The sequence below is a fragment of the Rhinoderma darwinii genome, chromosome 1 (genome assembly GCF_050947455.1).
Source record: "Rhinoderma darwinii isolate aRhiDar2 chromosome 1, aRhiDar2.hap1, whole genome shotgun sequence".
NCBI lineage: Eukaryota > Metazoa > Chordata > Amphibia > Anura > Rhinodermatidae > Rhinoderma > Rhinoderma darwinii.
Window position 1 is genome coordinate 403,279,715 of NC_134687.1, and position 23,550 is coordinate 403,303,264.

Sequence of the window (23,550 nt, forward strand, 5' to 3'; positions counted from 1 at the left end):
ATATTTTTTATTGGGGGGTGGCGCTATCTACAAGAGAAGGGGCAGTGTGTGGCTCTATCTACAAGAGAAGGGGCAGTGTGTGGCACTATCTACAAGAGAAGGGGCAATGTGTGGCACTATCTACAAGAGAAGGGGCAGTGTGTGGCTCTATCTACAAGAGAAGGGGCAGTGTGTGGCACTATCTACAAGAGAAGGGGCAGTGTGTGGCACTATCTACAAGAGAAGGGGCAATGTGTGGCACTATCTACAAGAGAAGGGGCAGTGTGTGGCTCTATCTACAAGAGAAGGGGCAGTTTGTGGCACTATCTACAAGAGAAGGGGCAGTGTGTGGCTCTATCTACAAGAGAAGGGGCAGTTTGTGGCACTATCTACAAGAGAAGGGGCAGTGTGTGGCACTATCTACAAGAGAAGGGGCAGTGTGTGGCACTATCTACAAGAGAAGGGGCAATGTGTGGCACTATCTACAAGATAAGGGGCGGTGTGTGGCACTATCATTATTGTGGGGCCAGAAGGGGGTACTATTATAGTGTGGGGCATGGAGGGGGCATTATTTACATCTTTGGCACTATAGATGGTGAGGGTTTTTTGGGGGGTGGCGCTATCTACAAGAGAAGGGTCAGTGTGTGGCACTATCTACAAGAGAAGGGGCAGTGTGTGGCACTATCATTACTGTGGGGCCTAAAGGGTGTACTATTATAGTGTGGGGCATGGAGGGGGCATTATTTCCATCTTTGGCACTATAGATGGTGAGGGTATTGTAGAGGGTGGAGAGGTGCTACAAAAGCGAGAAGCCAAAGATGTTTGTGTTTCAAATTCTGCAGAGGCGATTTGTAGTTGGGAGAAGGCGCCAGGGCAATCTGGGCCGGACGAAGAAGAAAAGGAAAAAAGTGAGCGACTCCAATCTGAGATGGATTCACTGGTAAGTCACTGGATTTCACTGTATTGTATTAAAGGAGTTTTCCCATCTTAGACATTTATGGCATATGCACAGGAAACACCAAAAATGTCTGATAGATGTGGGTCCCAGCTCTCGTACCCACAGATATATCTAGAACTGACCGCAGAATTGTTTTTCGGGCTTAATGCTCACTGCGGGAAAAAGCGGTTGAAAAAACGAAAAAAAAAACACTACTGATACTTACCCCATTCTTTGTAGTCATGGTGACGCGTTCCTCTGTTGTCCTCGCAGTCTAGCCTCCTGTAATGCTGCAGCAGTCACATGGGATAAAAAGTCATGGGATGGAGAGCAGAACGAAGCGCCGCTATGACAACGCCCGGTGGTAATTATGAGCTTTTTTTATTCATTTTAAAACGACAAAAAGTTTTTTTTTTCCAATTTCCTAAGTTGAGATTTTTGCTGCGGAATTGCAGCTTTTCCACATGCAAAAATTGCAAAATGTTCTATTTGTTGTGGCTTCTACCTCCCCCATTGAATTCAATGAGGAAAACCTGCAATAGAAAAGTAGCGATTCTGGAGCATGAATGGAGTTGGATTAAAAAAAACGCACTTCAGGTCAATTTATGAACGGTTTTTTTCGGCAGAACTTTCACGCAGCGGGTGGATGAGACTTGTTTAAATCTCATCCACTCTGCTGCTACTGTATTACGCTGCAGATTTTCCGCAATTTAATCCGTTGCGGAAAATCTGCAGTGTTTACGCCACATGTGAACTTACCCTTAGATATTTTTCGAGATGCCTGACGAGGGCTGTGGATTTGCGTGAAAAGGAGTGTGGTCCGATGGAAAGGGCAAGGCTTAAAATGTGACACCAAGCTCCAAAAAACTGGTATAACCTAAGCCATCTAATAGGTGGTATAAGGAAGAGAAAAGGGTCTAGCAACATGCGTCAAATTTCACATACCACGTGCACCACTTCGACAAGGCAGTCAGAAAATGCCCCAAATTGATCAAAGTTTATGCTCTCTAAAACCAAAACCGTATTTGTCCATCTGCCCCATTGTCTATTTGGAGTCTGGAGTCATTTCCTGTTTCATGCAGCTGTCCCCCCCCCCCCCCCCATGCTTTACACTGCATCTCCACCCACTAAGAATGGCTGCTGTATAGAAGATTAAGCCTATTAAAAACAAAGCAAGTAGTCTGTGAATGGAAAAGCAATTTCTTTTACAATAGTATTACAATAATTATAAACTACAGGCAACTAAACCATAAGTGGGAAGAAAAAAAAAAAGGTAAAAAAATGATATGAGCAAAAGAAGTTCTTAAACACGTAGAATGATCTCAAACATTTTTGGGGTAACTATTAAGTTTAGCTTCATTTTTCTATTAATCGGTCTTCTACTAACTGCGACAAACCTGGCCTGATGTAAATGAATGGCGGAGATTAAGCTGCAGGAGTAGTTCATCAATACCTTTTCCTTCCCAATAGTCAAGACTCCGTTTTTTGTGGCGGATGTTTTTTTTTTTGGTGGGATAGCTATTGGGAAAGGTGGTGGTCATTTTTAGCCCTGCAATCATAGGCAATACGACCAATACGACATGATATGGGCAACTTTAGAACAAAGTGTCCAATGCACACAATGATTTTATGGACTAGCACGGTTCCTCTGCTTTACACAACTCTGTTCACTCATTTTTATTATTAATAACCAGACCATCTTCATACCACCCATGTAGCAGGTGTTCGTGGTGTTTGCAGTACTCATACAGCTGGTGGAAATTTACTGCAAACATTTTGCCGGAGGTTTGTCCGCTGCCCTTTTTATGCCACTGGTGAGGCATGTCCTGAAGACCTGATACACAACGTGCGCATAGGATGTTCTTTTATACATTGAAAAACAGAAAATGGGCCAGCAGAGGTAACGTGAGAAAACGAGATGTGTCGTTGACCTTGTGCAGAGGTATTTCCTCCTACAGGAGGTTCTGCTAGAAGAGACCACGCTCATAAGCACTGCTGCCAAAGATAAAAAGGATATACTTTTACAGAAGAGTTTCTATTACCACATGACAATGTTTTTCCAAGGTTAATAGCGGAACATAATTCACCATGCTTTCCCAGTGAGCCGTCACATGCAGGAATCTATCCGCAGTGACTGCTTTAGTTCCTCCGGCCGAGTTCTATAGGTGGTTCATTCACTAAACCGGTAGTAGTAACGCTTTGCTTATGAAATCTACTACTCCATGGAAGACGCACACTATTTGACATATCGTGTAAAATAGACATTGAGAAATACCTGTGATGTAATCCTAATAAATAAAATGTGGAAGCTACTTACAGGCTGCGGTTGTTCTGCAATGCAGCAGTTGAAACACAACCAGAATTCACTCATTGCTAATAGTCCAAAAGTTATAGTGCAGACAAAATGGTGAGAGTCCCGCTCTACAACCCCAGCGGAAAGTACTTGGGGTAGCTACGTGAATCCGATAAAAACGAGTAAATATCCGACACGATGTCAGGTGCTCTGCGAAGCCGTATCCTCAGAGAGTTGCGCCTGCATCGAGGAGAGTTCCCTTTTCACTGCGCAGATGGAAACCTAAACAAACCAAAAAAACATTCGTCAATATAAAAGTTAATCAGCATTTTTTCTGTCAAGTATTGAGATAGACGGGCAATGTGAAGTTCAAAATCTCTAAATTCTTGAGGGAAACTCAAACAAATGGAATGGACAAGATTGATCATAGTACCTGAACATCAGTAAATGGACAATGTCACACAACAAAAATCACATCAGTGAGGATTATCAGGTTTTATTTATAAGGGCACATGTTAATGGCGTTCTCCACTTTGGACAATTCCTACTTGTCGCTTGACAATAAAGTGTAATGTCACAAAGTGTCCCCCTGCTGGGACCCTCAGCATTTAAGCTGTAATTTGTAGAGAAACCTAGCAGAAAGCATTTAATTTCTCAGCAGCGCCACCACAGGGCAAAGTAAGCATTACACAGTGCCCATTCAAATCAATGGGTCGTCTGTGTAAAGCAGGACTGGACAGGTCCTGCAGGGCGAGAAACGCTCGTTGTAACCACTCTCCACTCTGGCCCATATAACTCAGAATTCCCTAATCGGGTAGATTTATTTAATTTTTGCTATTGCTTATATAGTGCCAACATATCCCACAGCGCTGTACAGAAGTTGTCATCACTCATAATCTGAATTCTCTATCCGTATGTTTTTGACGTATATGAAAATGGGTTTAAGTCCTTTAACCCCTTCCCGACATTTGACGTAGCCACACGCCAAAATCGGGTAGGGGAAGTATGGAGCGGGCTCACGGAGTGACCCCGCTCCAAACGATCCCGCTCGTTTAAGTCGTTAAATGCTGTGGTCAATAGCGACCTCAGCATTTAAATCGTTAGAAAGAGGGGGGCGACCCCCTCTAAACAGGTCATCGGCGCCCCCCTGCAATGCAATCGCAGGGGGGGGGGCGATGGATGCTATGGCTGCCTGGGGGCCTAATGAAGGCCCCCAGGTCCGCCATCTTTGTGCACCTATTAAGCACCAGGGCTTAATATTTGCCTGTCAGAATCACGATATACTGCAATACATTAGTATTGCAGTATATCGTGCAATCGATCTAACGATCGCTGGTTGAAGTCCCCTAGGGGGACTAATAAAAAATGTAAAAAAAGTAAAAATGAGTTAAAGTTTTTTTTCCGCTTACTAGAGCATAGTAAAAAAAAATATAAATAAACATAATTGGTATCACTGTGTCCGTAAAAGTCTGAACTATTACAATATATCATTATTTAACCCACACGGTGAACGCCGTAAAAAATTAATAAATTGTAAAATGCCAGAATCTCTATTTTTTGGTCACCCAATCTCCCACAAAAAATGAAATAAAAAGTGATCAAACCTTCGCATTTACATCAAAATGGTATTATTAAAAACGACAGCTTATCCCGCAAAAAATAAGCCCTCATACCACTTAATCGACGGAAAAATAAAAAAGTTATGGCTCTCGGAATTTGGCGACACAAAATACATTTTCTTTTTTACACTTAGGTTTTTACTTGCAAAAGTAGTAAAATATAGAAAAAACTATATATATTTGGCATCGCCGTAATCGTATTGACCCACAGAATAAAGTTAACATGTTGTTTTAATTGCACAGTAAATTCCGTAAAAACGGCACGCAAAAAACCATGGAGGAATCGCTGTTTTTTCATTTTCTACCCCACAAATAATTTTTTTCCTGTTTCCTAGTACATTATACGGCAAAATAAATGGTGCTACGAAAAACTACAACTCGTCCTGTAAAATCAAGCCCTCATAGGACTATATCGACGGAAAAATAAAGACGTTATGGCTTCTGGGAGGTGGGGAGGAAAAAACGAAAATGAAAATCTGAAAAAGGGCTGCGGCGGGAAGGGGTTAAAATTATTGTTGGAGGACCCTAATGGAGACTTTCCTTCTATTACTAGATGCCAGAGCGGCATCACAAGTGGTTTATGGCTCTGGAGAACCATTGGCATAGGACCTGAAGTCTGATAGAAAAGTTGCCCAAAATAGAGAAGTGGCTACACAAACTGCTGTAAATTTCACGACAAAACTAAAGCAAATAATAATAATAATAATAAAATCATCCGTGTTCTAGAGACCAGCAGATATGAAACCACTGCTGTATTTTATAGGGTGAAGATATGAACACACAGCACAAACCCATGTGGCTTGTAGTGGGTAACCTCACCGGATAAAGTATGCTGGATTCCCATGCGTGTGGCACTGGTACAGTTTTGCTATAAAAGAGCTGAAGTGACCTGATGTAACCCCATGTTTGCAGCCAAATTTTTACGTTACAACAGTGAAATGCGCTATGAAATACCAAGGTTAAAATCAATTGATCATTACCAAGGAGAAATCATCTTTAATTGTTCCACATTTCATACCTCACTGCGCAAATAATAATAACCCTTCAGATTACCAAGAATGAACTATGCAGTCAAGTTCACACACACACACAGATTTGATGAAGTTTTTGGCTCCGTTTTTTAAGCCAACGCCAGAAGTGAATCCATAAGGAAGGAAAGGTATAAAGAGAAGACAGAAACATCTTTCTTTTGTGTCTTCTCCTGTGCTTGGGTCAAAAAAACTGAGCCAAAAACAGCATCAAAACGGTGTGTGTGATCCTGGCCCTACATAGATTCACTTGTCACATGTTAGTGGTAGGTTACTAAACTCTGAAGACATTAATCCAGCAAGGAATTTCTAAAGTTTACAGAATTGTGAACGCAGCTCTGGACTACAAGGGTAAGAAAAGACATGGCGGCTATTTTTCACTGCGGGGTTACATGCAGATTTTGCGGCGGAATTGCCAGAATGAGAATGCGATGGATTTGAAAATCTGCAGCATGACTGAATTCCGTGCAGATTTTTTTTGTGCTACATGTGTATGGGGTTTTGAAAATCTCATCCACATGTATTGTACTGTAATATTTTTGGTGCAGAATCCACAATTCTGCCATATCTGGACTCACCCTTATACATAGTGGACTTTAAGGCTATGTTCACACGGAGTATTTTGGGGGAGGAATATCTGCCTCAAAATTCCGTTTGGAACTTTGAGGCAGATATTCCTCTCCCTGCACGCCGATTTTCGCGGCAATTATCGCGCCGTTTTTCGCCCGCGGCCATTGAGCGCCGCGGGCATAAAACAGCGAGAAATACGCTTTCTCCTGCCTCCCATTGAAGTCAATGGGAGGTCAGAGGCGGAAGCGCCCGAAGATAGGGCATGTCGCTTTTTCCCGCGAGGCAGTTTTACTGCTCGCGGGAAAAAGACGCCGACGCCTCCCATTGAAATCAATGGGAGGCGTTCTCGGGCCGTTTCTGCTGAGTTTTGCGACGCGGTTTCCGCGTCAAAAAACTCGGCAAAATACCCCGTGTGAACATAGCCTAACAAGACCAAAGCATGATAAGTAAGGCTTCGTTCACGTCTGCGCAAGGGCTCCGTTCCGTCTTAGCTTTCCGCTGGAACAGAGCCCTGACTAACACAAACTGAAACCAAAGGTTTCCGTTTCCATCATCATTGATTTCAATGGGGACTGATCCGGCGCCAATTGTTTTAGTTTTCTCCGTTGTGCAAGGGTTCCGTCATTTTGACGCGATGAATAGCGTAGTCAATAGCGGTATTGATTCTGTCAAAACAACGGAGACAAACTGAAACCATTGGCACTGGACCCGTCAACATTGAAAACTTCCGACGGAACGTAGCCCTGACGCAGAGGTGAATATAGCCTAATACAATTTATTAACCAAGCGCAAGTTTGGTAGTAGATCATATCTAGCTATCCACATGCACACGTGTATATACACTCACACACACACTGTAAATTGGCGTTCATGGGTGGACATACACTATTTTTTAAAAAAAAGTTAGCTCATGTCAAGAAATCAATGTAGATTTCAATGCTGAATACCACCACCTATGCTCCTCACCAGTGAGTGGCAGCCTTGTTGGACAAAGCAGAGTCCAGACAGCTAAACTGGAACTGCTTATGGGAGAAAGTGCAAGCAGAGACTTCAAGTCAACACTAGTTCAGGCTTGCAGAGTGCCTTAAAACTAAGAGGAGAGAGAAGAGAGAAGAGAGAAGAGAGAAGAGAGAAGAGAGAAGAGAGAAGAGAGAAGGGAGAAGAGAGAAGAGAGAAGAGAGAAGAGAGAAGAGAGAAGAGAGAAGAGAGAAGAGAGAAGAGAGAAGAGAGAAGGGAAGAGAGAAGAGAAGAGAGAGAGAAGAGAGAGAGAGAAGAGAAGAGGAGAGAGAAGAGAGAGAGAAGAGAGAAGAGAAGAGAGAAGAGAGAGGAGAGAGGAGAGAGGAGAGAGGAGAGAGGAGAGAGAGAATCACAATGACACCAAAAAAGGTTACAAATGGACACAGATAGGTCAGAAACGCTGATGAAGGAGAGTGAGCAGGTGCATTAAATAATAATACCCACTCGTCTTGAGGGGAGTGTCGTGTGGTGCATGGGATGTGTAGTAAAAAATAATAAATGAATAGTGTATGTGCAAGTGATAATAATAGGGGTGAAATATAGGGGGCAGTAATGCGTAAAGTGCATAAAGGTAAATGAATAACGGGGTGCCAGTGTGTGAAACATGGAGGGATACCCGTCTCCCTCTCCTTCATCAGCGTTTCTCACCTGGTTGTGTCCATTTGTAAGTAAGGCCTTTTTCTGTGTTTTTGTGTTATATGTCCCCTTGTTTTTATCTGTTTGGTTTGTGTATCAGGAACATTAACCCCTTAATGACCGGGCCATTTTGCACATTAACCCCTTCCCGCTCCTTGACGTACTATTACGTCATGGCAGCTCTATCGTTCGCGCTCCATGCCGTAATAGTACGTCTTGCAGTTAGAACAGCGGTGCGCGCGCCCGGCGCGTTCATGCGCTGTGATAGCTGCTGTTTCTGACAGCAGGCTATCACGGCATAATGGGACGGGACCATTTACTATGGTCCCGCCTCGCCGATCGCCGCTATTGGCTAGTCAGTGAGTAACTAGCCAATAGCAGCGATCGGTCTCATTCAGCACAGCAGTGCTCGAGCCCGGCGTTCCTGAGCTGTGATAGCTGCTGTTTCTGACAGCATGCTATCACAGCATAATGGGCCGGGACCATTTACTATGGTCCCGCCTCGCCGATCGCCGCTATTGGCTAGTCAGTGAGTAACTAGCCAATAGCAGCGATCATTCTCGTCACTTCCTCTCTCTGACCTCACATCCTGCTGCAACCGCCCTGAACGCCCTGTTGGAGTTAGCGAGGCGTTGAGATCGGTTGTGAGCAGAGAGTCAGAGAGAAAAGAAGTGAAAAAAAGTGAAAAAAAGTTTCTAAAACAACGTTTTTTTTGCTTCCCACCACCCCATCCACTACCCACTCCTGTTCCCTTCCTCTTTGAGTTCTACCCACGTTTTTTGGTCAGTGATCTCCTATCACTGACCACTTTTCAGTCTTCAGGACCACATTTCTTGGTCCCTGGGGATTTTTTTTTCATTTTTTTCTATATAAAACATAAAACAAAAAAAAAAATATAAAAAGAAAAAAAAGGAACAAAAAAAAATAGTTAGTTTAGCCAATTTTGAAAATTTAACTGGTTAGTTTAGTATTAGGGTTAGTTAGTGTCAGGGAACCGTCAAAAAGCGTAGTTAGGTATAGTGTCAGGGAATTTAGCGTCAGGAATCGGTCACCGTAGATAGGCTTAGCGTTAGGGATCCATCACCGTAGTTAGGTTTAGCGTCAGGGAAGCTCGGAATAATTAGATAGGTTTAGTGTCAGGCACCCGTCACCGTAGTTAGGTTTAGTGTCAGGGAAGCTTGAAATAATCTAGATAGGTTTAGTGTCAGGGAATCGTCGCCGTAGTTAGGTTTAGCGTTAGGGAAGTCCACATAAAATTTAGTTAGGTTTAGTGTTAGGAACCCTCGCCCTAGTTAGCTTTAGTGTCAGGGAAGTCCACTTGCTCTCTAAAAACAAAACACACATTTGTGCTAGTTGTGCTATCCTATTGCTCCCAGTTAGGGATTTATTTTTTTGCAGTATATAAATTTTGTCTTCGCACAACAAGCATGTCCCAACGGACATTTACTGCTGAAGAGGCGTATGCATTTCTGGCCTCCGACACAGACTCGTCGGATGGCGATACACTATTTTATTTGTCTACCTCCTCATCCAGCGATGAAGAGGAGGGACCCCCTAGGAGACGCCCCAGGACCACCACCATAGTAGAAATCCCTGAGAGAAGTGACCCCACAACAAGTGATACCCCTGAGCGAAGTGACCCCATTTGGACGCCCACACCAGACCATTATGAACCCCAAATCCCTGAGTACACGGGCAGCCCAGGCATCAAATTTAACACGGCAGGGTTCAGTGAGATGGACTTTTTCAAGTTCTTCTTCACTGATAACTTTATAGAGCTAATGGTCACCCAGACTAATTTATATGCCCAACAGTATATCACCAAGAACCCCAACTCATTTTATGCCCAATCCCAGAGGTGGACTCCTGTAAACGCAGCAGAGTTGGGCAAGTTCTGGGGACTGCTCTTGAACATGGGGCTTCTAAAAAAGCCATCCATTAGGACCTACTGGAGCACGGACATCCTATACCACACCCCGATGTACCGTATGGCCATGTCCAGGATGCGTTATGAGGCAATACTTCGCTTCCTACATTATGCCGATAATGAGCAGTGCCCACCCCGAGATGACCCCAGTTTTGACCGTTTATATAAACTGAGACCCCTATTAGACCATTTCAGTGCCCGGTTTGCCCAAGCATACACCCCCGAGAAGTGTATTTCCATTGATGAGTCCCTGGTACATTTTAAAGGGAGGCTTCAATTCCGCCAATACCTGCCAAGTAAGAGGGCAAGGTATGGCGTGAAGTTGTATAAGCTGTGCGAGAGTGCATCAGGGTATACATATAAATTCAGGATATATGAAGGGAAGGACAGCAGTATTCAGCCCCCAGAATGCCCCCCCTTACTGGGAATTAACGCAAAAATTGTGTGGGATTTGGTGCACCCACTGCTGGACCAGGGTTACCACCTCTACCTGGATAATTTTTATACCAGCGTCCCGCTCTTCAAGTGCCTCGCTTCCAGAAGGACTGCGGCATGCGGCACTGCTAGAAAAAATCTTAGAGGCCTCCCTAAAACACTGCTTGGGCAAACACTCAGAAGGGGTGAGAGCAGGGCACATTCTAGTAGCAACATATTGTGTGTCAAGTACAAGGACAAGAGAGATGTCCTTGTATTGACAACAATACATGGCCACACCAGTACCCATGTACCTGTACGAGGTACCAGTACAGAGACCCCCAAACCAGATTGCATCCTGGACTACAATAGGTACATGGGAGGGGTGGACTTGTCAGATCAAGTCCTGAAGCCCTACAGCGCTACGCGGAAATCGAGGGTGTGGTATAAGAAGCTGGCCGTGCACATCATACAGATGGCATTGTACAATGCGTACGTGCTACGTCGATGTGCAGGCCAGAGGGGAACTTTCCTGGAATTTCAAGAGGTGGTTATAAAGAACCTAATTTTTGGCGACCAGGAAGGAGGGGCACCCAGTACTTCTGGAAGCGAGGCCACACGCATCGTACCAGGGCAACACTTTCCAGGAGAAGTTCCCCAAACTGGCAAGAAGGGAAAAAGTCAAAAGAGGTGCAAAGTGTGCTATAAGAGGGGGATAAGGAAGGACACAACATACCAATGCGACACGTGTCCCGAAAAACCAGGGCTCTGTATGAAAGATTGTTTTAAAATTTACCATACATCCCTTGATTTTTAATTTACCCTGATGCACTCCGCACAGCTTATCCCCCTCATCTTTCCCTTTTGAGCCCTGCCATGTGCCCAAGCAGCAAATAACAGCCACATGTAGGGTATTGCCGTACCCGGGAGAACCCACATTACAATTTATGGGGTGTATGTCTCCGGTGGCACATGCTGGGCACAATATATCGGACACTGAAATGACATATATGTATAGGAAATTGCAAATCTCACTTTGCACCATCTACTGCGCATTACCTTTTACACAATAACTGTTGGGTCAAAATGCTCACTACACTCTAGATGAATGTCTTAAGGGGTGTAGTTTTTAAAATGGGTTCACTTCTCGGGGGTTTCAACTGTACTGGTACCTCAGGGGTTCTGCCTACATGACTTAGCACCAGAAAAGCTCCAGTAGGCTAAATGGTGGTCCTTCCCTTCTGAGCCCTGTCGTGTGCCCAGGCAGCTAATAACAGCCACATGTAGGGTATTGCCGTACCCGGGAGAACCCACATTACAATTTATGGGGTGTATGTCTCCAGTGGCACATGCTGGGCACAATATATCAGACACTGAAATGGCATATATGCATAGGAAATTGCAAATCTCACTTTGCACCATCTGCTGCGCATTACCTTTTACACAATAACTGTGGGGTCAAAATGCTCACTACACCACTAGATGAATGTCTTAAGGGGTGTAGTTTTTAAAATGGGGTCACTTCTCGGGGGTTTCAACTGTACTGGTACCTCAGGGGTTCTGCCTACATGACTTAGCACCAGAAAAGCTCCAGTAGGCTAAATGGTGGTCCTTCCCTTCTGAGCCCTGTCGTGTGCCCAGGCAGCTAATAACAGCCACATGTAGGGTATTGCCGTACCCGGGAGAACCCACTTTACAATTTATGGGGTGTATGTCTCCAGTGGCACATGCTGGGCACAATATATCAGACACTGAAATGGCATATATGCATAGGAAATTGCAAATCTCACTTTGCACCATCTGCTGCGCATTACCTTTTACACAATAACTGTGGGGTCAAAATGCTCACTACACCACTAGATGAATGTCTTAAGGGGTGTAGTTTTTAAAATGGGGTCACTTCTCGGGGGTTTCAACTGTACTGGTACCTCAGGGGTTCTGCCTACATGACTTAGCACCAGAAAAGCTCCAGTAGGCTAAATGGTGGTCCTTCCCTTCTGAGCCCTGTCGTGTGCCCAGGCAGCTAATAACAGCCACATGTAGGGTATTGCCGTACCCGGGAGAACCCACTTTACAATTTATGGGGTGTATGTCTCCAGTGGCACATGCTGGGCACAATATATCAGACACTGAAATGGCATATATGCATAGGAAATTGCAAATCTCACTTTGCACCATCTGCTGCGCATTACCTTTTACACAATAACTGTGGGGTCAAAATGCTCACTACACCACTAGATGAATGTCTTAAGGGGTGTAGTTTTTAAAATGGGGTCACTTCTCGGGGGTTTCAACTGTACTGGTACCTCAGGGGTTCTGCCTACATGACTTAGCACCAGAAAAGCTCCAGTAGGCTAAATGGTGGTCCTTCCCTTCTGAGCCCTGTCGTGTGCCCAGGCAGCTAATAACAGCCACATGTAGGGTATTGCCGTACCCGGGAGAACCCACTTTACAATTTATGGGGTGTATGTCTCCAGTGGCACATGCTGGGCACAATATATCAGACACTGAAATGGCATATATGCATAGGAAATTGCAAATCTCACTTTGCACCATCTGCTGCGCATTACCTTTTACACAATAACTGTGGGGTCAAAATGCTCACTACACCACTAGATGAATGTCTTAAGGGGTGTAGTTTTTAAAATGGGGTCACTTCTCGGGGGTTTCAACTGTACTGGTACCTCAGGGGTTCTGCCTACATGACTTAGCACCAGAAAAGCTCCAGTAGGCTAAATGGTGGTCCTTCCCTTCTGAGCCCTGTCGTGTGCCCAGGCAGCTAATAACAGCCACATGTAGGGTATTGCCGTACCCGGGAGAACCCACTTTACAATTTATGGGGTGTATGTCTCCAGTGGCACATGCTGGGCACAATATATCAGACACTGAAATGGCATATATGCATAGGAAATTGCAAATCTCACTTTGCACCATCTGCTGCGCATTACCTTTTACACAATAACTGTGGGGTCAAAATGCTCACTACACCACTAGATGAATGTCTTAAGGGGTGTAGTTTTTAAAATGGGGTCACTTCTCGGGGGTTTTAACTGTACTGGTACCTCAGGGGCTTCTGCATACATGACTTAGCACAAGAAAAGCTCCAGTAGGCCAAATGGTGGTCCTTTCCTTCTGAGTCCTGCCATGGGCCCAAACATCAGTTTATCACCACAAATGGGGTATTGCCGCACTCAGGACAAATTGGGCAACAAAATGGGGTGTTTTATTCCTTGTGAAAATAAGAAATTTTGAACAAAAATTACATCTTAATGGAAAAAAATATCATTTTTTTAATTCACAGCCCAATTCAAATAGGTGCTGTGAAAAAACGGTGTGGTCAAAATGATAACAACAACCATAAATGAATTCCTTGAGGGGTCTAGTTTCCAAAATGGGGTCACTTCTGGTGGGTTTCCATTGCTTTCATACCTCTGGGGCTCTGCAAATGCGACATGGAACCCGAAAACCAATCCAGCAAAATCTGGACTCCAACAAACACATAGCGCTCCTTTCCTTCTGAGTCCTCCCATGGGCCCAAACGGCAGTTTATCACCACAAATGGGGTATTGCCGCACTAAGGACAAATTGGGCAACAAAATGGGGTGTTTTATTCCTTGTGAAAATAAGAAATTTTGAACAAAAATTACATCTTAATGGAAAAAATATCATTTTTTTAATTTCACAGCCCAATTCAAATAGGTGCTGTGAAAAAACGGTGTGGTCAAAATGATAACAACAACCATAAATGAATTCCTTGAGGTGTCTAGTTTCCAAAATGGGGTCACTTCTGGTGGGTTTCCATTGCTTTCATACCTCAACACCTCTTCAAACCTGGCATGCTGCCTAAAATATATTCTAATAAAAAAGAGGCCTCAAAATGCACTAGGTGCTCCTTTGTTTCTGAGGCTTGTGTTTTATTCCACGAGCGCACTAGAGCCACATGTGGGACATTTCTAAAAACTGCAGAATCTGGACAATACATATTTAGTAGTATTTCTCTGGTAAAATCTTCTGTGTTACAGAAAAAAATGGAATAATATTGAAATTCAGCAAGAAAAATGAAATTTGCAAATTTCACCTCCACATTGCTTTAATTCCTGTGAAATGCCTGAAGGGTTAAAAAACTTTCTAAATGCTGTTTTGAATACTTTGAGGGGTCTAGTTTTTAAAATGGGGTGTTTTATGGGGGTTTCTAATACATAGGCCCCTCAAAGCCACTTCAGAACTCAAGAGGTACCTTAAAAAAAAGGCTTTTGAAATTTTCTTAAAAATATGAGAAATTGCTGTTTATGTTCTAAGCCTTGTAACGTCCAAGAAAAATAAAAGAATGTTAAAAAAACGATGCCAATCTAAAGTAGACATATGGGAAATGTGAACTAGTAACTATTTTGGGTGGTATAACCGTCTGTTTTACAAGCAGATGCATTTAAATTCTGAAAAATGCAATTTTTTCAAAATTTTCTCTAAATTTTGCAATTTTTCACCAATAAACACTGAATATATCGACCAAATTTTACCACGAACATGAAGCCCAAAGTGTCACGAGAAAACAATCTCAGAATCGCTTGGATAGGTTTAAGCATTCCGACGTTATTACCACATAAAGTGAAATATGTCAGATTTGAAAAATGGGCTCTGAGCCTTAAGGCCCAAACTAGGCTGCGTCCTTAAGGGGTTAATGACCAAGGATTATTTTTTGTTTTTTCATGGTCTCATTCCAAGAGTCGTAATTTTTTTTTTATTCCGTCGACATAGCCGTATAAGGGCTTGTTTTTTGCGCGACGAGTTGTATTTTGTAATTGTACAATTTTTAGATGCTTATAACATATCGATTAACTTTTATTAACTTTATTTTAGGAGAGAATTGAAAATAAGTAGCTATTCCAGCATTGATTTTCACGTTACAAATTTATGCCGTTTACTATGCAGCATAAATAACATGTTAACTTTATTCTATGGGTCGGCACGATTACGGGGATACCAAATATGTAAACGTTTTATATGTTTTCCTACGTTTGCACAATAAAAAGCCTTTTAGAAAAAAATTACTTGATTTTGCATCGCCGCATTCCAAGAGCCGTAACGTTTTTATTTTTCTGTCGATGTGGCCGTATGTGGGCTTGATTTTTGCGGGCCAATGTGTAGTTTTCATTAGTACTATTTTGGGGAACATAGGACTTATAGATTAATTTTTATTTAATTTTTTATCGGGGGAATGGGAGAAAAGAGCGAATTTTGCCGTGGTTTTTTGTGTTTTTTTTGGACGCCTTTCATCCGGCGGTTTAATTAATGTGTTCATTTTAATGGTCACGTTTTTACGATCGCGGGGATACCATATATGTGTATGTGTGATTTGTTTTGACACTTTTACTAAATAAAACCACTTTTTGGGCAAAAAAAGTAGTTTTATTTGATTTTCACTGTAATTTTTAATTTTTTTTTTCCACCAACTTTATTTAACTGATTGACATTTTTTTTTTTAGTCCCACCAGGGGACTTCACTATGCGATGTGCCGATCGCATATATAATGCTTTGGTATACTTAGTATACCAAAGCATTATTGCCTGTCAGTGTAAAACTGACAGGCAATCTATTAGGTCATGCCTCCGACATCGCCTAACAGGCAGATGCTGAAGACAGACCTGGTGGTCTTTGTTAGACCGCCGCTGCCATGGAAACCCGACGGCGACCCGCGGTTTCTTTGCGGGGGCGCCGATGGGGTGACAGAGGGAGCTCCCTCCCTCTGTCAAACACATTAGATGCCGCTGTCACTATTGAGCGCGCTTCAATTCCGGCAGTTGCAGCAGGAGCCAGGCTGTGTAGAACAGCCGTGCTCCTGCCGCTGATCGCGTGGGTACCCGCGCCATCACAGGACGGATATATCCGTCCTCCTGCGCGAACTAGCAGCTGCTGAGGACTGATATATCCGTCCTTCGGCGTTAAGAGGTTAAGTTCCAGTTAGGGACTCGCAAGACTGGGGATCCTTGTCGTGGATTGCGAGCTTGCGTCCTTTTGGCCAAAATGATTACTAATACCCCAGGTATTTTTCATTCTTATTTATATTCGCTTCTCTTGGACACAGCCGGGTCTTTGATGCTGGGAGAGTATGGTGTGTTGTCGTTTGGCTTAGCAAGCAGGGTAGCCTGCTCTATCAACTATCAAGGCGTCACAAATAGGCTTTTACCTGGCTATACACGTTGTGCCTCATGATGTACACACTATCCCTCCATGTTTCACACACTTGCACCCCATTATCCATTTATATATGCACTTTACTCATTACTGCCCTCTATATTTCACTTAGAATATTATCACTTGCACATACACTATTCATTTATTATTTTTTACTACACATTTTATGCACCACACGCCACTCCCCTCAAGACTAGTGGGAGTGGCTATTATTATTTAAAGCACCTGCTCGCTCTCCTTCATCAGCGTTTCTGACCTGTCTGTCCATTTGTAAGTATGGCCTTTTTCGGTGTTTTTGTATATATGTCCCCTTGTGTTTATCGGTTTGGATAATAGATCACAATGGCTAAATTATTCTATTTCGTAGGAACAGCTTTCTGTGGAACTTCGGAACATGCATATTCACTTTGTAAACCAATGAGCAGGGCTATGCCCTCCCAGCTAATATAAAGAACTATAATAAGTCTCGTTGACATCTCACCCACTAACTGGCATTCTGTGATGCCAGTAAGCACATGCACTGAATCCGCACGAGCCACCTCAGGCTATACAGAGCGACATTCACACCCCATAAGAATATGAATAAGACAGACAGGAGGTACATAAAAGAAGCTTACGCCACGTATTGTGTGACAAAGATTGCACGATGATCTGTTCTCATCAGCCATCATTTAATGGGGTCTTCTATTGACAGATCTGCTTTCATAGAAAAGATGAAACATTCCCCATGTATTTTACACTTTGTGCACTAAATATCAAAGTACATCGAAATGTATGACTAAGAAAAAAAAACAATATAGTTCTAACTTGTGACAGCTGCTTCAAACAAACAGGCTATATGTACAGTGTGAACTGAACACACAACACACCCTGGATTCGCCCATTACTGGAAATTCAATAACTCTTACAGAACCATATTGCCAAGGGCCAAGGTAATGACAATCTGCCCCTTTTTTCTCAAACCAACAACAATCTAGAGTAAGGAACAAAAGTATCTATTATAAAAGCAGATCTAAGGTTTTATTTGTCGTAGATAAAACAGGGAAACGCCACAAAAAAAAATCAAAGTAACGCTGAAAATTCTTCAAGCTTCTCTGCTATTAGAGAAAAGTCCCTGGATCCACAAGGGCTTCACGGAAATATGAACTGCTTGGATTTCACCTTCTCTGCAGGTTATTTCTTGTTAAGAATTGTCAGACAATTAGAATTATTGGACGTCATAAAAGGACTTTGAATATAAACTCTTCTGCCTTTTATTAAAAAGTAGTAGTAGCAGCAGCAGCTTCCCCAGGCCTAATACACTGGACAGCATTCCTGTGGTGTACTCTTTTTATGAAGTTTGCCCCCCTCATGTGTCGCGTTTAACCCGTTGATGAGCGCCCACCGTCTATTGACGTCAGGCGGTGCAGGGGCTTCGTCTACAGCGATGTCTTTTTTTGCATCGCTGTAGAGGCAGCTGATGAGCACCCTGTGAGCGCTCGTCCTTTAAGCAGGAGTTGTAACTAACAGCTCCTGATCTTAGAGCAGCCTCCTGAACACAGCTGGGGGTCGGAAAACATTCCAACCCCAGCTGTTTAACCCTTTGATCGTTGCGGTCCGTGACCACGGCGTCATCAATAGGAACGCCCCTCTTCGATCGAGTCACTGGTATTCCGGTGACGTGATCGAAGACCAAGGAATCCCTCTGCAGTTGGCCGTGGGGAACTAGAAAGGACCCCAGGGCAGCCTGTTCAGTTTACCTGCTGTTAGGTCGCACTATGTGCTGCCCTAACAGAAGCCTGTGTCATAGTGACACAGTATAATGTATTAGCATACAGGAGTATGCGAATACAATATAAGTAAAAAATAAAAGTTTTAAATAAAGTTATCCCTTCATGGCATTAAAAAAAAACAACAAAAAAAAAAAGTTAGGATTTTGCATTCATATATATTTTATTGCCCATACATTACATAAAAACAAAGAGACTACACATATTCGGCATCAACACGACCGTAATAACCTGAAGAATTAATTTAACAGGTTAATTAGCGTGAAACATGAACTGGATCAAAAGCGATCGCTGCATCTAGATGGCTTCTAGCTGGTCGGCTACCCTGCAACAGTCGCAGGGATGCCATGGCAACTGGAGGCCTAACAATTACATAAGCTTTTTAGGCCCTGATGGGGGCCCGATGCGGGTCCTAAAAGGCTTGCTATCAGGGCCAAGAAGATGGTGCAGGCTTAGAAGCTGAGCCATCAGCCGCGGTTGTCAGCTGTTTGTCACAGCTGACACCCTGCTGTAACGGCCAGGACCGGAGCTGGCCTCCGATCTGGCCGATTAACCCCTAAGATGCAGCAATCAAAAGCGATCGCTGCATCTAGGTGGTTAGATCGCACCCGATGGTTGCTATGGCAACTATCGGCACCCACGGGGTTGCCGATGGCTGCTCTGCCCTAGCAATTTCCTCCTGGTCTGCCTCATAGGCTTGCTGTAAGTGAATAGCTGACAGCTCTAATACACTGCACTATGTAGGTAGTGCAGTGTATTAAAATAACTATCAGGGAAAAAAAAAAAGTACAAAGTTAATAAAAAAAACAAAAAAGAAATAACGCCTATTTCCCCATAATAAGTAATTTATTATAGGAAAAAACTGAGCACATTTAAAAAAAAGTACACATATCTGGTATCGCCGCTTCCGTAATGACCCGAACTATAAAAATATCACATTATTTTACCCACACTGAACAGCGTAAAAAAAAAACAAAAAAAAACACAATTCCAGAATCGCTGTTTTTTGATCACCACCCCTCCCAAAACAATAAAAAAAAGTGATCAAAAAGTCACGTGTACTCCAAAATAGTACTAATAAAAACTACAGCCCGTCCCGCAAAAACAAGGCCTCCCACAGTTTTGACGAAAAAAAGAAAAAAAGTTATGACTCAGAATATGGTGGCACAAAAAAAAAATTTTAAAAAAACAAAACTTGATTTTATTGTGCAAACGCCAAAAAAAAAAGCTATATATATATATATATATATATATATATAGCAGAATAAAAGTAAAATGTAATTTATAGCACATGGTAAACGTTGAAAAAATAAATGCTTTGAGGGGTGTAGTGTCCAAAATGGGGTCACTTCTCAGGTTTTCCACGGTAGTCTGATACAGAAGGGAGCTCTGCAAATACAAAATGGCGCCCGAACACCAATCCAGAAAAATATGTGCTCTAAAAGCCAAAAGGCGCTCCTTCCATTTTGAGCTCTGCCATGTGCCCAAACAGCAGTTTAGGGCCACACATGGGGTATTGCTGTACTCGGGAGAAATTGAGTAACAAATTGTGTGTTTTTTTTTATCCTATTACCCCTTGTGAAAATAAAAAGTTTGGAGCTAAAACTACATATGTTTGCAAAAAATGATTTTTTTTAATTTTCACTACCTAATTCTAATAAAATATTTGAGCCACCTCCGGGGTTAAAATGCTCACTACACGCCTAGATGAATGCCCTGAGGGGTATAGTTTCCAAAATGGAATCACTTCTCAGGAGGTTTCTACTGTACTGGTACCTCAGGGACTCTGCAAATGCGACATGGCGCCCAAAAACCAATCAAGCAAAATCTGCATGCCAAGTAGAACTCCTGCCATTCTGAGCCCTGCAGTGTGTCAACACTGCAATTTATGACAACACACGGGGTATTGCCGTACTCAGGAGAAATTGCATTACAAGCGTTGGGTGCTTTTTCTCCTTTTTTCCTTGTGAAAATGAAAAAATGTAACATTTTAGTGAACAAAAATGTAGATATTAATTTTCACTGCCTAATTCCAATAAATTTTGCAAAAAAATTGTAGGTTCAAAATGTTCACTATACCGCTAGATGAATTCCTTGTCGGGTGCGTTCTTTAAAAAACAATGCCAACAAAGTAGACATATGGTAATTTTTTTAAATGTCTTATAAGCAAATACAAATACATAAAAAATAGATTAGAAAAATGCAAAATTTTTGCAAATTTTCCCTGAATTTTGGTGTTTTTCACAAATAAACACAGACTTTAATCAACCAAATTTTACACACTAACAAAGTACAATGTGTCACGAGAAGACAATCTCAGAATCGCTTGGATACATAAAAGCATTCCCAAGTTATCACCACATAAAAGGAAACGTCAGATTTGAAAAAATTGGCTGTGTCCTTAAAGAGGCTCTGTCACCACATTATAAGTGCCCTATCTCCTACATAAGGAGATGGGCGCTATAATGTAGGTGACAGCAGTGCTTTTTATTTAAAAAAAACTATCTGTTTTAAACCACTTTATGAGCGATTTTAGATTTATGCTAATGAGTTGCTTAAGGCCCAAGTGGGCATGTTTTTACTTTAGATCAAGTGGGCGTTGTACAGAGGAGTGTATGATGCTGACCATGTGCTGTCTTATACTAACACATTAACAATACTGAAGTGTTTAGACAGTGAATAGACATTCCACGGGATATCTATTCACAATCTCTGCACTTCGTTAGTCTGTCTGTGGTAGTTACAGCAGAGGAAGCGTAATCTCGCGAGATTACGCTGTAGATGACAGGTTACAACGAGATTACGCTTCCTCTGCTGTAACTACCACAGAAACAGTAACGAAGTGCAGAGATTGTGAATAGACATCCCGTGGAATGTCTATTCACGGTCTAAACACTTCAGTATTGTTAATGTGTTAGGGTATGTGCACACGTAGTGACCAAAAACGTCTGAAAATCCAGAGCTGTTTTCAAGGGAAAACAGACCCTGCTTTTCAGACGTTTTTTGACCAACTCGCATTTTTCGCGCCGTTTTCTACGTCCGTTTTTGGAGCCGTTTTCATTGGAGTCTATGAGAAAACAGCTCCAAAAACGTCCAAAGAAGTGTCCTGCACTTCTTTTGACGAGGCTGTATTTTTACGCGTCGTCGTTTGACAGCTGTCAAACGACGACGCGTAAATAACAGGTCGTCTGCACAGTACGTCGGCAAACCCATTCAAATGAATGGGCAGTTGTTTGCCGACGTATTGTAGCCCTATTTTCAGACGTAAAACGAGGCATAATACGCCTCGTTTACGTCTGAAAATAGGTCGTGTGAACCCAGCCTTAGTATAAGACAGCACATACTGATCTCAAAGGATCCCTATGCGCTGACTAAATGAATGGAGAGGAGTGCATGATGCGGATTGGTCAGCGTCATGCACTCCTCTGTACAACGGCCACTTGGTCTAAAGTAAAAACAAGCCCACTTGGGCATTAAGACACTCATTAGCATAAATCTAAAATCGCTAATAAAGTGATTTAAAACAGATCGTTTTTTTTAAATAAAAAGCACTGCTGTCACCTACATTATAGCGCCCATCTCCTTATGTAGGAGACAGGGCACTTATAATGTGGTGACAGAGCCTCTTTAAAGAGGCTCTGTCACCAGATTTTGCAACCCCTATCTGCTATTGCAGCAGATAGGCGCTGCAATGTAGATTACAGTAACGTTTTTATTTTAAAAAAACGAGCATTTTTGGCCAAGTTATGACCATTTTTGTATTTATGCAAATGAGGCTTGCAAAAGTACAACTGGGCGTGTTGAAAAGTAAAAGTACAACTGGGCGTGTATTATGTGCGTACATCGGGGCGTGTTTACTACTTTTACTAGCTGGGCGTTGTGTATAGAAGTGTCATCCACTTCTCTTCACAACGCCCAGCTTCTGGCAGTGCAGACACAGCCGTGTTCTCCAGAGATCACGCTGTGACGTCACTCACAGGTCCTGCATCGTGTCAGACGAGCGAGGACACATCGGCACCAGAGGCTACAGTTGATTCTGCAGCAGCATCGGCGTTTGCAGGTAAGTCGATGTAGCTACTTACCTGCAAACGCTGATGCTGCTGCAGAATCAACTGTAGCCTCTGGTGCCGACACGATGCAGGACCTGTGAGTGACGTCACAGCGTGATCTGGCAGAAGCTGGGCGTTCTGAAGAGAAGTGGATGATACTTCTCATCAGAACGCCCAGCTAGTAAAAGTAGTAAACACGCCCCGATGTAGGCACATAATACACGCCCACTTGGAATTTTACTTTTCAACACGCCCAGTTGTACTTTTGCAAGCCTCATTTGCATAAATACGAAAATGGTCATAACTTGGCCAAAAATTCTCGTTTTTTAAAAATAAAAACGTTACTGTAATCTACATTGCAGCGCCGATCTGCTGCAATAGCAGATAGGGGTTGCAAAATCTGGTGACAGAGCCTCTTTAAGGTCAAAACAGGCTGCGTCCTGAAGGGGTTAATGTAGAGGACAACAACATAGGAAGAAATGTAGAGAATAGGGAAATGTGTTTATGTTGTGTCAATCTATGTTGTGGTTCACTTGTATTTAGTAGGTCATTATATGCTACATTTTATTTTTTTCCATTTTTTCTTCTCATGCAATACACATCTGTCCAAAAGTAATATTACTGTTAATTTACACCAGATATCCATAGACACATTTTTAGGTCTATAGACATACCCCCCTCCCTGCCGCAGTGAAAAAAAAAAAAAGATCATGTTACAAAAAGTTATTTTCTTGTTAATAGGCAAAAAATTACTCCAAGGATTCCCACTTTTCCAAAAATGTCTTTAGATGTTAGGCCCCATGCACACGACTGTAAAAAAAAAAATCTCCATAATTGCGGTCCGTAATACGGTCTGCAATTACGGACCCATTCAGTTCTATTGGCCGTGGACGCCTTTCCGTATCGCTACGGATAGGTGTCCGTGCTGTAGACGTGTACCTCAAAAGATAGAACATGTCCTATCTTTTGCGTTTTACGGACGGTGCTCCCATACTTTGTATGGGAGGAAGGGCCGAAAATGTGGGCTGCGGCCGTCGACGGCCGGCCATGCCCACAGTCACGGGCCGTGATTAAGGGCACGGACATGTGCATGAGGCCTTATATGCTACATTCACACGA

General features: G+C 42.8%; 1 protein-coding gene across 1 annotated transcript in view; it reads right to left on the bottom strand.

Moving 5' to 3' along the window:
• CDC42SE2 (CDC42 small effector 2) overlaps nucleotides 1-23,550 on the bottom strand; it is a 100,599-nt gene that overhangs the window by 19,723 nt on the left and 57,326 nt on the right. The window contains exon 2 of the mRNA XM_075828860.1: nucleotides 3,234-3,491. Coding sequence (XP_075684975.1) covers nucleotides 3,234-3,287 — 54 coding nt within the window. The 5' untranslated portion in view covers nucleotides 3,288-3,491. The remainder of the gene's footprint in view (nucleotides 1-3,233; nucleotides 3,492-23,550) is intronic.